Genomic DNA, 15,623 nt, shown 5'->3' with positions numbered 1-15,623 from the left:
CCTTATGCTCATGAGTTCTGATTGTGCTTAAATAATATTTAATTTGTATTTGAAGTTTTAGGGTTCTTACTTTAATTTGAAAAATTCGAATGTTTGAGTAAGGATCGATAAACTTTAAGTGTATATTCACGATCCTCATTAAATTCTGAGTAAAATGGTATATTCATATGTCAACTTTGATGAGAAAGTGAAGAAACACGATTTTTAACAATTAATTAACCATGGAAGTTGTTGTTTTGAGCTGAAGGTAGGGGATGATGCAGAGCGCGTGTTTTCAACATTTAAATGGCTATTTTAATAGTTATATCAATTGTACATGTTTATATCATGATTCGCGTGCTGGCACATTTGGTTGGAAAGTTATTTTTGTCAAGTAGAGGTCACGGGGTCGGGTCCGGTTACTGTGCATAAGCCATACTTATGCACGGTGCATAAGTATGCTTCGTACACCCCCTCCTTTGTCATACACCCCCAATTCCAAAACCCATCTCCACAGCCCAACTCCTTTGCGGCCCTCTCCAAACGAAAACGAAAACCATTTTCATCACCCTCGCCATTTTCATCACCATCGCATAAACGGAAACCATTTTCATCATCACCGTCGCCATCAACATCACCCTCGCCGGAAATCATCAAAACCCATCAAAGCTCAACATCATCACCATCGCCATCATCGTCACCCTCGCCGGAAATCATCAAAACCCATCAAAGCTCAACATCATCACCATCGCCATCATCATCAACGCATAAATCATCTTTCATCGCCATCATCCTCGCCGGAAATCAAAGCCCAACATCACTGTATCATCATTATCATCAAAATGAAACGAAATCAGGTTTGTGCTTACTGCAGTAATTGCTCTTAATTTTGTTGTTGAGTTTGAAAAATGCTTTCAAGTAATTGCAATTAGTTGGTTGGAAATGGTTTTGTTGTTGCATGATTTTCTAACTAGATGTGTATGTGATTTTTAGATGCTTAATTGCAGTTAGTTAGTTGCTTAATTTTTGGAAATGGTTTGAAAAATGCTTTCAAGTAATTGCAGTTACTTAGTTGCTTAATTTCATTTTTAAGATGAGATATGAGTTTCTAACTAGATGTGTATGTGATTTTTAGAACTGTTGTGACTTCAAGTTTGTTTACTTATGCATTGTTATGACTTTGAATCCAAGATGAATAATATTGGAATGGTTTTAGATAGTTTTACTGTAAAACCATTAGATGTACTTAATGGTTTTGCCTTTGAATCCAAGATGCATAATGTTATATATAATGGAACTTAATGGTTTTAGATGTACTTAATGGTTTTGCCTTTGAATCCAAGATGAATAATATTGGAACTGTGTATATTAGATGAGTATTTGTTGTTGTAAATTTGGTTATTCAAGAGTTATCTGTGCACGTTTGACAATTACTAAATCTGGTTGAAAACAAACACATTGTAAGGACAAAGATTTGAAAACAAGAGAATCCATCTGGTTGAGCAATAGTTCTTCAAGAGCTCTTGGGTTGGAACCAACTTTTATTCTTATCAGTGATGTTTAATAATTTGAGAGAAATAAAGATACAGGTAGGTTTTGATATTCCTGGATCAATAATTCTATCTGTCTGCACTCTTGAGAATTTGTATTGGGAGACATTACGGGTGCCTTTGTATTGGAAAGAACCGTCGATCAGGAGGCCGATTTGGTGGCCGCGACTTTCGAAGAGATGGTTCTTTTAATAGGGGTGGTTCTGATTACCAAGGTGCAGGAAATAGCAGTGGTGGATATGGGGCTTCTGGTGGGTATGGCGGAGGATACGGTGGTGGGTATGCAGGAAATAGTGTGGGTCCTGGGGTGACCAGTGCATGGGACTGATTTTTCAACTTTTGATAGCATTATATACTATGTCTTAGGTATTAGGTGTGAGAACATACACCTATAGATTTTTTTTTCTTCTCCTTTTCTCTACTTCAAGTTTATTTTGATTTACTTTTTCTCCTAGTGTTTTCAAGCCAACGTCATTTCTTATGGTTTACAATGCTAATTGTCAGGGAAATGTGGGTGTGAATGTGGTATTATTACCACTTGAATAGAGGTTGTGTAGTGTTAGCAGGTGTTGGCAATGGCGATAACTAACATATTAGGAGTTCCTTTTTTGACAGCTTTATATAACCAACATTTCAGGTGGTTATTTCGGGGAGATGTAGAATGTGGCGGGAGAGGTTGATTGAGGCTTTTCATTACAGTCGTATCTATTTATCTCTTGATCATGTTTAGTTCCTTTAACTACTCTGTTTTTCATAAACTTTACTTAGTGATTGTTTCATTCTATGTATTTAAGCTTTGTTGATGGTTTTGTAAATTATGTATGAATGGTTTGAGTCCCTGAGGCCACAATAGTTTTTAATGCTTTAGGCACATTACCGTTTGCTGCGAATTCAAAAATGGTCTAGTCTGATTTTCTTTCTTTTTAGGTTTGTAATGTGCTAAGAATTTTGTAATCTGGTTCCCATAGTGTTTATTACGACTCAATTTGCTAGCTTTTGAATTGTTTCTGAGTTTTGTCATAGAGTAGTATACTTTAGCATCACACTTTTTGCGGCAACTATATTTAGTACTCATGGCAGTGGAATAGCTTAATTAATAATTCTTTAGAACTGAATAAATATTAGAGCATCAAGTAACTGCTTCATCTTGAATGTTAAAACCATTTTTGCTGTTGAATTGTTTTAGAGAATTGTACTCTAAAACCATTACATGTATTTAATGATTTTCTTTGATCCAGGTGCAAAAATCTAAGAACTTATCGCCATTGCCATCCTTCAGTATTGGATTGACACAATTGGAGGAGGAAAAACGGAATGTAACTGGTTCATCATCTCGTGGTGATAAAAATCAACCGCGGAAAACGAGAGAGGCGAAAGGAAAGGAAAAGAAGCAGCATGTGAAGAAAGAAGAAAAGAAGCATAAAAAAATGGGGACGAAGGAAGTTCGAATGATGAAAATGTGAAGCAAACTAAGGTCGAGGCTTCAAATTTGATAGCAAATTTTGCTATCTTTCAATTGAAAGTATAAAATTGATTACTACTTTAGTTTCCCTTATATTATGATACTAGTGGAATATTGAAAGATTAAAAAGGATTGCTACTTTGTTTTTTTTTTTTGTTACAATTGCTACTTTGCTTGATTGTATATACATGCTCGATAGTCTTCTATGAGAAACCAAAATACTTGTCTAATGGTTTTGTAATAGAACATTATTATTGTTAAATGATTTTAAATAAAGATTATACACTGAAACCATTACTCTTGTTAAATGGTTTCAACATGTTATACACTGAAACCATTAGTCTTGTTAAATGGTTTCAGTGTTGTTAACCCATTAATATTGACTATGAGGGTAAAAAAAAAACAAAAATATTGATCATAAACATTCTCCTCCTCCCTCCTTTAATAATTTTCTTTCAAACAAAATACGAAATTCCCCTATATCTTTCCTCTCATCTCTCAAAGTCACTCCAATTTTTTTCATCTTAAGTCTTAACTATAAAAAAGCCTAAATCTTTTTACCTTTCACACCAAAAGATAATTCATAAAGAACTAGACAAGTAAAAGAAACATGACACTAATTCTCGCAATTCTTGACTTGAAAAATTATACACTGGTTAGTCCATATCAATAGTAGTAGTTACTAGTATATTTATAATCCATTGACTAATGTTATACACTGAAACCATTAGTTTTGTTAAATGGTTTCAATATGTTATACACTGAAACCATTACTCTTGATAAATGGTTTCAGTAAGTTATACACTGAAACCATTAGCCTTGTTAAATGGTTTCAGTTACATATACACTTTTGATAAAAGGTTCAGGAACTTCCATTAGTTGAAACCTACTTAAGGATGGTCTCCCAACATGAGAAAGATAAGGATAGTCTTCGAATCAACCCATTTGAAGGATGTGCATTTGAATCCAACGCATCACCTCTCTTCCGAGGTTTAGGTTCATGGGTTGATTCGAAGACAATTCTCCTCTCTTCGAATCCAATACATTTTAATCTTTCTCAGCTTAATTATAAATGCATTTGAACGACATTAACTATTAAGCAGACCTATTTGAAGATTATCTCAATTTTGAAAAAACCTCTCGCCACTTTCGAAAATTAATTTTTCTTTTGTGTACCTCTAGCCACTCTTGATTTTGGTTTTCGGACTTATGATTTTCAATATTATAACCTTGATTTTGAATATTATTAGCCTATGATGGATTTGTACACTGAAACCATTAGTCTTGTTAAATGGTTTCAGTAAGTTATACACTGAAACCATTAGCCTTGTTAAATGGTTTCAGTTACATATACACTTTTGATAAAAGGTTCAGGAACTTCCATTAGTTGAAACCTACTTAAGGATGGTCTCCCAACATGAGAAAGATAAGGATAGTCTTCGAATCAACCCATTTGAAGGACGTGCATTTGAATCCAACACATCACCTCTCTTCCGAGGTTTAGGTTCATGGGTTGATTCGAAGACAATTCTCCTCTCTTCAAATCCAACACATTTTAATCTTTCTCAGCTTAATTATAAATGCATTTGAACGACATTAACTATTAAGCAGACCCATTTGAAAATTATCTCAATTTTGAAAAAACCTCTCGCCACTTTCGAAAATTAATTTTTCTTTTGTGTGCCTCTAGCCACTCTTGATTTTGGTTTTCAGACTTATGATTTTCAATATTATAACCTTGGTTTTGAATATTATTAGTCTATGATGGATTTGTACACTGAAACCATTAGTCTTGTTAAAAGGTTTCAACATGTTATACACTGAAATCATTAGTCTTGTTAAATGGTTTCATTTTTAGATTGTAGTTATTTCTATCATATGCAGCTAGTCATGTGTATATCTGTTTCGTCTAATCATATTGTAGTTCTTTAATCTTATGTTTTGTAAAAACCTCTCGCCACTCTCGATTCAGAAAAGGGGAAATTAAAGTATGAAAAAAATTATTAGTCTTGATTTTCAATATTATAACCTTGGTATTGAATATTATTAGTCTATGATGGATTTGTACAATGAAACCATTAGTCTTGTTAAATGGTTTCAGTGTATAATTTATTGAAACCATTTAACAAGACTATTGGTTTCAGTGTATAAGTTATTGAAACCATTAGTCTTGTTAAATGGTTTCAATATGTTATACATTGAAACCATTAGTCTTGTTAAATGGTTTCAGTTTTGTCAACCTGTTAATGGTTTCAGTTTTCAAATAATGGTTTCAAATAATTCATCAATCTGTATTTCCTTTCACCAAGACTAATTCCATGCAGTTTAGAATATATTTACAAACATAAACTTAAGGAAAGTGTGTATAGTTGTCTATTAAATCTAAATATTAAAACACATTGTTATGTCCAACTTCTTTCCATTGAAAAGCCTCCTTGGAAGAACTGGAAGCCAAAGAGAAGTTCCAGCACTAACAACTATACTAGGAAGTGTTCCAGGTGCAGCAATACTTGTTCTAGTCATGACTCTTACATCATCAGAATTTGATGTTAACACATTCCAACAACTTGCTATAGAAGAACCAACAACAGTAGAAAAACACACTTTCATTCTCTCTGCCAAATCTAACAAACTCTTCCTTCCTTGAAAACTATTCATCACTGTATTGGAAACCAGAAAACCAGAAATTAGGACTACTAGGTTTACATATTCACATAGTCTGTCATATCGGTAGTCATTAAATTAAAAACCAAAAAACCAGATAATTTGCAATCATTTCACATACAGCTACTAGGAAGATTACAATTCATTAAACTTAAATATCAAATACCTTAAAATACATTCATATCATAATGCTATTGAAAGTGCTGCATTCCATTGATTAATCTAGAGATAAAACATAACAAATAAAATTGAAAGACGATGTTATTACTGAAATATTCCAAGCAAAACTAGTGAACATAACAAAGATAAACCAAACATGAAAACTCTGCACCAACAAATCCATAACATGTTATTGCGTCTGAACTAAAAGACAGTGTAAGTAAATAAACTCCAAAACAAACCCCTCTGCAACCCTTGGATATATAGCAAAAACACATTAATAATCACATAAGCATACAAACTACTGATATATAAGTTTAGTGTGTATTTTCAGTTCATCACAACCATCAAAACCATAAGGAAGCAAAATTTTGCCAAATCATCAAACCGAGTATCTCCAAACACAACTACAAAGAATAATCTCTCGAATCTTGTAAGACTCGAATTGACAGTAAACTCTCGTAAGAGTTTGAATACTGCTTGCCCTAACTATGATTCAAACCGGGACTTGGACCCGTATTATTTCATGTAAGCGCTCTTAGGTTCTATCACGGTCAAATATGCCATTGGATAAACAAAAGCACATCACAATATTTTTTCTAAAGCTACATGTATATCCAACAAAGAGAAACTAATCTTATATCATCATAAAATATCTCTAAAATATATATCATTCAAAAAGAGCTACAATGATTCTAGATTTCACATATGGTTTTGGTTCTTTCTAGACACAAAAAGATTTACTTTGCTAGATGAAGTAATTCACAACTGATTGATAGAGAAAATGAAGAAAAAAGTACATGAATTTAGAGATTCAAACTAGGTCCATATATCCACTAAAATGTATCTTCGTAGCCATTCTCAATCATGCTCGGAAATATTTGCATCTTGCTTCATTAAAGATTTTCCCTGTCACACAAATGTTTCATAAATTTAATCATTATTGTGCTGGTGAAAATAATCATGTAATTCCAATAACCAGTATTAAGCTTCTACATTCACTGTAATAGTATCAAACATTAAACATACTCTCAAATTTGGTATGCATAACACACTGTCTCATATGAAGACATAGCAGGTCAAACTACTCATAGACTCAGGAAAAAACATAATTGACATACATATACTCACTTTAGTTCACATGAATGCTTTGTTGCTCATATAAGCCCCTCATTGTGTAATTCTATTTTACCAAATACTAACAGGCTGAAACACAACTAGGCTGAAACCATTGGTCTTGCCTAATGGTTTCAGGCAAAAACAACATTCATATGCAGAAAACACAATTGAACCCAATGTTGAATAGCTTGACTGATGCAAAACAACAGTCTCTAATTGGTCTTGCACTTAACTGGTAATATAGACATTGAATTAGAGTATTGTCATGTGAAAGAGGATGCACCGATATGAAAAAAGCTACAGAGTTGTCAAAAGATAGAAAAATCCTTGTTGCATCATATTTAACCAATCCTTGCTAAATTAAAGTAAAATCAAAGAACAAAAACAACATTCATATGCATAAAACACAATTGTGATTCAAAATCAATTTAGGGTTTGATTTTGCAATTATTAAAGTTCAAACCTGGAGAGCTTGGGATAATCTATGTAGTCGAACAATGCAGAGAGAGAATTACGGAGGAGACGATGACGACATTCACGAACGACGATAGTGGTTGAGTTGAGAACACGACGGCGAGATTACGGAGAAGACGGTAGTGGTTGGGTTGAAAACGACGATACAAGAAGACGATTTGAGACGGAGAAGACGATAGTGGTTGGGTTGATAACGACGATACAAGAAGACGATTTGAGACGGAGAAGACGACAGCGAGACTACGGAGAAGACGATGGCGAGATTCAGAGAGAATCGCGATGGTGAGACTTTGAGAGAGCTTGAGACTGTGATCCTGTGTGACTCAGGGTCAGAGGTGAGACCTTCAGATCAATACACGTGTCATCACTATAATCATGATCGAATGACTGTCACCACCTTATGCACTGTGCATAAAAAAAACCTTATGGATATTAACTTTTGCCGAGGTCACGGGTTCAACATTCTTCTCCCTCATTTTTTTTATAACCCCTTTGTTTATTTTATTTCTTTATATACATTATTTATCAAAAATATCTAAAAATCCCAAAAAATATATTTCTTTGTTTTCTTCATAAAAAATACAAAAAATATCATTTGTTTATTATTTTAATTTTGCCTAAATCCAAGGGAATAGATTGTTTTGTTGACTTTGTATCATTATGTGATTTTTTGCATATTTACTTGTTTATCTTTGTTTTTTTAGATTTTCAAAACAAAAACCCTAAACATTCAAAAAAAATCCTTTTTAAGAAGCCTTGACTTTTGACAAGAGATTTTCAACTCTTTTTTCAATAAATGCTTTAACACACTTAAGCATATCCAAACATTTTCAAAAGACTAAAAAATACAAAAACTCACTCAAACCTTTTTGCCATTTGGCTTTTGACTTTAAAAACTCTTTTCTCAAAGAGTTTAGACATGAGTCATCTATGGTTGAAAACTCAAATTCCTCATAACATTTAATCAAAAGATATTGATTCTTTTCCACCTAGGAGAGTTAGTGGCATACTTGTTGATTTGATATCCAAGTTTGAGCCCTTCCCTATTGTGAAGCAAAGATCTATCGTCATCATGTTTGTGGTGGATTAAAGGAGTTTTAACTTAAGATGACAACTTGTCTCTTCTCCTAAAAACAATCAAACAAACCACTTTGTTATTTTTACCCCGAACTACGAGGTTTTGATCCTTCATTGGTACGTAGGCATGAGACTTTCACGTCTTTCCAAATCAAAAATTAATAAAAAATATATTTCTTTTCTCATCTCCCCAATCATTTACAAGCAAACAATTTTAGCCAAAAACATATATATTACAAGAGGTTCATATAGAGTACTATAGATGCTTAGGGTGCTAATACCTTCCGTTTGCATAATCAACCCCCGTACCTTGATCTCTTATTGCATTGCTTATTGCTTTATTGCTTCTTTAGCTTTGCGTGTTTATTTGTGGGTTTTATTCGATCTTTTCCCCTTCCCTTGGATAAATTAAAATTCGGTGGTGACTTTTTATTTTGCGAGTCAAAGTCTAAACAATAGCTTTGATCTCCGAAAATCACCGCGACAATATCGCATATTTCGTTGTTAAATACTTTGTCCATCATCCTTTGGTACGTGGCGCCTGTATTTTTAAGCCCGAAAGGCATTACGTTATAATAATAATTACTGGATTTGGTCATAAACGTTGTTTTCTTTTTGTCGATTTCAGCCATTTTTATTTGATTATACCCTGAATATGCGTCCATAAACGATAGTAATTTAAATCATGACGAATTATCTACTAGTTTGTCTATGTTAGGCAAAGGATAAGCATCTTTAGGGCAAGCCCTATTAAGATCGGTATAGTCAACACACATGCGCCATTTTCCATTTGATTTTTTCACAGGTACAACATTGGATAGCCAGGTGGTATACCTAGCTTCCGAAATAAAATTTGCCTCCAAGAGGTCTTTTACAGCTTTTTCGGCAGCCTCCGCTTTTTCGGGAGATTGCTTCCTACGCTGCTGAACAACGACACTAGCCCTAGGATCTATGGTCAACTGGTGACATGCGACCTGTGGGTCGATTCATGGCATCTCTGCAGCGCTCCATGCGAAAAGTTCAGCGTTCTCTTTCAAGCAGGTGATGTCTTTCTACTTATCTTCTTTATGCTCCTTTTTGGTAAGTCGAGCATCGAGGTCTACAGAAGCTCCAATGGCATTCACCCCCGGATCTTTCTTTGATTCTGGTTTCTTAGGGGTTACTACAGTGTTTAGATTTTTCGCCGCTGCTTCAAAGCATCTTCTTGTTGCAGCTATATCGCCATTGATGGTTGCGACCTGATCGTGTGAGTGTAATACTTCATCTTCAGGTGTATGGTGGATGACACGGCGTACAGCTTGTAACACCCTAACCCATACTACCCTTAAAAACGTAATTTTAAAAACTTTTCAACAAGTGTAAAGGCAGAGTGCCACGCGGTAATTAAAACACAAGCATACACACAGAGCATCATGAAATTTAACATGAAAAGCAACAGCGGATTCCAATCAAACCAAGCATGCATATATATACATATATATATATACATAAGCCATATTCATCCCTAAGGATGTCACTTATACAAGAACTAGCATATCAAAAAGGTAACACCGATATACGATGAAATCCAAGCGTAAACCCCGACTCGATGTTACATTACCAGAGCATTTACTATTTACAAACTCTAGTCAAAAGCTAGTACTAAGAGGAGTAATATATGCTAAGTCTCCTCACCAAAAGGTACTTCAACACCACGCTAGAACAGCAGTCTAAACGTCGGCACAATCCTCAGCCTGAATATCTGAACCCCCAAAGGTCCAGCAAATAACACAAAGCAGAGAGTTAGAAAACATAATCGCATATCATACGAGCATAAGAAAGACCTTACACTTTCGAACTACATCATACATATTCTAACTCACGCCAAAACATCGCACTAAACGATTATCAATTAATAAGGTTCAACACAATTCAACCAAATAATGTCACGTACCATTTATCAAATATATGCGCATTTACCCTAAGGTATCTAATGCCAATTAATTCACTGTCATGCCATCCCTAGACATAACTAAATGCATGTGGTACCAAGATGTCACACCAACGGTGGACCAAGAACAGTTTTATATCATGCTGGATATGTCGGAACTTACCGAACCATCTTATCTCCCTTGGATAAGCCAACACAGTTTTATATCCTGTTGGATAGCAACTCCGGACTCATGGATTCATCAAATCCGATCCTCGGCTTCATTATGGACACATAATCCATTTTCGTTATTGGAACTCAAGTTTCCAATGTTCACATACAATCATGAATGCATGTATGCATACACATATCAACCATATGATATTCTCTAGCTCGAAGCTACTCTTTTATGAATGCGGGAACACAAATCCTAACACATTCACTTAACATTGCAAATTAATGCCAAAACATAACATTGCTCATTTTAAGCTACAACTTATTGCATACACGTTTATCATTCATATAACGATTAACAATAAGCATTAACAGTATCAACATGTATCAACAATCATGTAAGGATACTCTTAAACCATGTTACAAGTGCCTAACCACACTTACAAACATCAACAAGAATTGCTGTCACAGAGGCCTTCGCTAAGCGAAGCCTTAGCGAGACATGGCGAACCACACCAGGAAGTAACCTGCTCATGGCGAGCATTGGCGAGCTTCAACGAACTATTCGCTGAGCGAAGGCTTAGCGAGCCTAAGCGAACCTCACCCGGGAATCACCTGCTCATAGCGAGCTTCGGCGAGATCCAGCGAACCTGTTCGCTACAGCGAACTCCTGGTCGCTTAGCGAACTACACCAGAAAGAAAATATCTGTTCTTGAGTTTCTAAGGCGGTTTAACCTTGAATCAACTCAAAAATTCATCCAAACATATTATAAATTCATATAAACAGCCATTCCAAACATATATGGTATCAAGGAACATTAATCATCCCTTCCAAACATCCAAATACCTCTAACAATCAAAATCATGCCAATTACTTGAGTTTTAAGCAACTTTCATAAACTTTTTCAACATGATCCAAATACATGCATATTTTTCATGAAATCAAACTAGTGATTAACACATACAAAGTGATGATGAAGAACATCATACTCACATACAAAAGCTTAATCAAAGTCTAAAAGAAATTGAGTGGGAGAGTTCGGGAACGGAGACATAGACAATCTCCCCTCTCCTTGCCACTCAAGAATCATGAATTCTAATCTCTTACCTTAAGCAAAGATGATGATCCAAGCCTTCTCTTGCTCAAGCTTTCTCTCTTGATCAAACCCTAGCTTAGCTCTATGGTTTTGCTCTTGCTCTACTCACTCAAAACTCAAAGAAATGAATTGTAATACTATTCATATGTTTGACTTGCTACTTATACTACTTCCCATGGTCATGAACCAAGCCCAATTGGCTTAGGCCCATTACCTCTCACGCCCATAAGCCCAAAACAAAGGTTCTCGCGTCTAATAACTTACGTTCGGCTAAATAATTATTCGTCGCTCACTAAAATAATAAAAGCCAATTAATAAATAAAATAACATTTAATAAAATATACGAATACGAAAAATGGGTCGTTACAATCCTACCCCCCTTAAAAGAATTTCGCCCTCGAAATTACCTAGAAACAGATCGGGATAAGAATCTCTCATCTTGCTTTCCAACTCCCACGTCGCATTCTCACCAGCCGGTCCTCCCCACACGACTTTCACGGATGCAATCTCTTTGTTTCTCAACCTCTTCACTTTTCTTCCTTCGATTCTCAAAGGCACAGTCTCAATGGTCAAGTCATCCCTCACTTGAACGTCGTCCGATTCAATCACGTGTGTCGGGTCAGACACATACTTGCGCAACTGTGATACATGGAAAACATCGTGCAAATTCGCCAATGATGGCGGTAATGCAATCCTATACGCAACTTTCCCAACTCGCTTCAAAATCTCAAACGGCCCAATAAACCTCGATGTTAACTTTCGCGACTTCAACGCACGTCCTACTCCAGTAGTCGATGTAACTCATAGGAATACATGATCCCCTTCTTGGAATTCAATGTCCTTCCTCCTCTTATCATGATAACTCTTCTGTCGACTCTGAGACACTTTCATCTTCTCACGAATCATCCGAATCTTCTCTGTTGTTTCTTGTACAATCTCTGGTCCAAGAATTGTACCTTCTCCAGTTTCATACCAACACAGAGGTGTCCTACACCTTCTCCCATACAAAGCCTCAAACGGTGCCATTCCGATACTAGAATGGTAACTGTTGTTGTATGTAAACTCTACCAACGGCAAACAAGAATCCCAATTCACGTTTTGCTCCAAAACACAAGCTCTCAACAAATCCTCTAAGGATTGTATCGTTCTCTCCGACTGACCATCTGTCTGAGGATGATACGCTGAACTCAACCTCAACTTCGTTCCTAAAGCTTCTTGCAAGCTTTCCCAAAATCTAGAAGTAAATCTCGGATCTCTATCCGAAATAATACTTGTTGGAATACCATGTAGCTTCACAATCTGTTCCACATAAATCTCGGCCAACTTAGGCACCAAAGTACCTTTCCTGATAGCAATGAAGTGAGCACACTTCGTCAGACGATCTACCACTACCCAAATCACCTCGTTACTTTTCTTGGTCTTCGGTAAACCTCCCACAAAATCCATTGCAATACTATCCCATTTCCATTCTGGTATAAACATTGGTTGCAACAAACCAAACGGCTTCTGATGTTCAATCTTCGATTTCTGACAAGTTAAGCATGAATAAACAAATTCAGAAATTTGCCTCTTCATTCCCGGCCACCAAAATAACTTCCTCAAATCCTGATACATCTTGGTTACTCCAGGATGAATACTCAAACCACTTCTGTGACCTTCTTCCATGATCATTCTCTTCAATTCGGGTACATCCGGTACACAAACTCTTCCGTGAAATCTCATGACTCCACTTTCGTCAATCTTGATATTGGTCTCCTTGCCTTCATTGATGAGTATCATCTCCTCCATCAATTTCTTATCCGATTTCTGACGTTCTTTAATATCTTCAAGAAAAGGATTCGTCAGTCTTAACATTCCAAGCTTCACACTTGAAGAAGTAACTTCACACACAAGACTCAAGTCTCGGAATTCTTCAATCAACTCTAACTCTCTCACCATCAATGATGACATATGCAAAGTTTTCCTACTTAAAGCATCGGCCACCACATTGGCTTTTCCGGGGTGATAACTCAATTCAAAATCGTAGTCCTTTAAGAATTCGAGCCATCTACGTTGCCTCATATTCAACTCCTTCTGGTCGAATAAGTACTTCAGACTCTTGTGATCACTAAACACTTCAAACCTCGATCCATACAAGTAGTGTCTCCACACTTTCAAAGCAAACACCACTGCGGCTAACTCCAAATCATGCGTCGGATAGTTCCTCTCGTGAACCTTCAGTTGCCTTGAAGCATATGCTACCACATTACCCCCTTGCATAAGCACTCCACCAAGTCCTAACTTCGAAGCATCGCAATACACGATGAACGACTCTTTGGCATCAGGTAAAATCAACACGGGTGCAGTAGTCAATCTTCTCTTGAGCTCTTGGAAACTCTTCTCACAAATACCATCCCAAACAAACGCTTGATCTTTCCTCGTTAACTTGGTTAACGGTAAAGCCAACTTCGAAAAACCTTCGATGAATCTTCTATAATAACCGGCTAAACCAAGGAAACTTCTAATCTCTGAAACAGATTCCGGCGTTCCCCACTGTGACACAGCGTCAACCTTCGCAGGATCTACCGCGATTCCTCCACTCGAAATTATATGCCCCAGGAAACTCACCTCTTTCATCCAAAATTCACACTTAGACAACTTGGCATACAACTTCTTCTCCTTCAAGACTTGCAAAACAATCCTCAAGTGCTCCTCGTGCTCTTCCTCGGATTTTGAGTAAATCAAAATGTCGTCAATGAACACCACCACGAATCTATCCAAAAATGAATGGAAAATTCGGTTCATATACTCCATGAAAACTCCAGGTGCATTGGTCACACCAAACGGCATAACTGAATACTCGTAGTGCCCATACCTCGTCCTAAATGCAGTCTTAGGTATGTCTTCCATCTTCACTCTAATCTGATGGTATCCAGATCTCAAATCGATCTTACTAAACACGCACGCTCCAACTAGTTGATCCATCAAATCATCTATCCTCGGAAGTGGATATTTATTCTTGATCGTCACTTTGTTCAACTGACGATAGTCTATACATAATCTCATGCTTCCATCTTTCTTCTTCACAAGCAAAACCGGCGCTCCCCATGGCGAAACACTCGGTCGAACAAACCTCTTCTCAAGCAGCTCTTCAAGTTGCTTCTTCAACTCATTCAACTCAGATGCTGACATTCGATACGGCGCCATCGATATCGGACTAGTTCCAGGTACTAGGTCGATAGAAAACTCTACCTCTCGCTTTGGAGGCACGTCAGATATATCATCCGGAAACACATCTGGGAATTCACAAACGATCGGTAACTCTTCTATCTTAACTCCTCCTTCGAGTTTCAATGATGCAAACATCATGAACATCTCGGCATGTTCTTTCAACGCTTCCGATACTTCCTTCCCGTTCATCAAATGCAAGTTCTCCTCCGGCTTCGGAAAAACAACGGCCTTCTCACGACAGTTGATATGAATTCGGTTGAAGATTAACCAATTCATACCAAAAATCACATCCATACCACTAAGTGGAATACACACTAAATCCATACCAAAGTGCTTATCAAAAATGGTTACGGGGCAGTTACGACATACTTGTCGGGTAATCACTGAACCATTAGCAGGAGTTTCTATTTCCATCCTACCCATCATATCCGTTAAAGGAATACTAAGACGCTTCGCACAATCCAAAGAAATAAAAGAATGCGTCGCTCCCGTATCTATAATCGCAATTAAAGGAGTGTTATAGATGAAACACGTACCTCTAATGAGATTGTCCTCAAGGCTAGCATTCTCTCCACTCAAAGCAAACACCTTGCCCATCACCTTCTTGGGCTTCTTACAAGTCAGACTCTTGTGACCTTCATCTCCACAGTTGAAACACACCACTTTTGTCCTACACACTTCGGTCTTGTGGCCCAGCCTTCCACAATTCTTACACCTATCTCCCTTCTTCGGGCAATCATAAGACATAT

At 36.6% G+C, this 15,623-nt stretch overlaps 1 protein-coding gene and 1 long non-coding RNA gene across 3 annotated transcripts; one reads left to right on the top strand and one right to left on the bottom strand.

Moving 5' to 3' along the window:
- The first annotated feature begins 411 nt into the window (after positions 1-411).
- Positions 412-3,221, top strand: LOC123902716 (histidine-rich glycoprotein-like). Of its 2 annotated transcripts, XM_045952503.1 has the most exons (3): positions 412-672; positions 718-836; positions 2,768-3,221. In XM_045952503.1, exons 1-3 carry the CDS (start codon positions 438-440, stop codon positions 2,990-2,992), a joined length of 579 nt encoding a protein of 192 aa, XP_045808459.1. In that variant the 5' UTR covers positions 412-437; the 3' UTR covers positions 2,993-3,221. The 2 variants fall into 2 exon arrangements, with proteins under 2 accessions (XP_045808459.1, XP_045808458.1); XM_045952502.1 differs by having other exon boundaries at positions 423-836.
- Positions 3,222-5,261: 2,040 nt separating this feature from the next.
- On the bottom strand, positions 5,262-7,720 carry LOC123901635. Its single transcript, XR_006807068.1, has 3 exons — positions 7,397-7,720; positions 6,615-6,723; positions 5,262-5,651 (listed from the first exon to the last, which is right to left on the bottom strand). It is a non-coding gene; the product is annotated as an uncharacterized LOC123901635 (long non-coding RNA).
- Positions 7,721-15,623: the final 7,903 nt, after the last annotated feature.

Source organism: Trifolium pratense, linkage group LG1 (assembly GCF_020283565.1).
Source record: "Trifolium pratense cultivar HEN17-A07 linkage group LG1, ARS_RC_1.1, whole genome shotgun sequence".
Classification (NCBI taxonomy): Eukaryota; Viridiplantae; Streptophyta; class Magnoliopsida; order Fabales; family Fabaceae; genus Trifolium; species Trifolium pratense.
The sequence above is the reverse complement of the archived record's forward strand: the minus strand, read 5'-3'. Positions and strand labels throughout refer to the sequence as shown.

Excerpts from the sequence above, each read along its gene's own strand:
- LOC123902716 (XM_045952502.1), top strand. The coding sequence starts at position 438 with ATGCTTCGTACACCCCCTCCTTTGTCATACACCCCCAATTCCAAAACC. Across the intron at positions 837-2,767 it reads TCAAAATGAAACGAAATCAG|GTGCAAAAATCTAAGAACTT; the intron begins GTTTGTGCTTAC and ends TCTTTGATCCAG.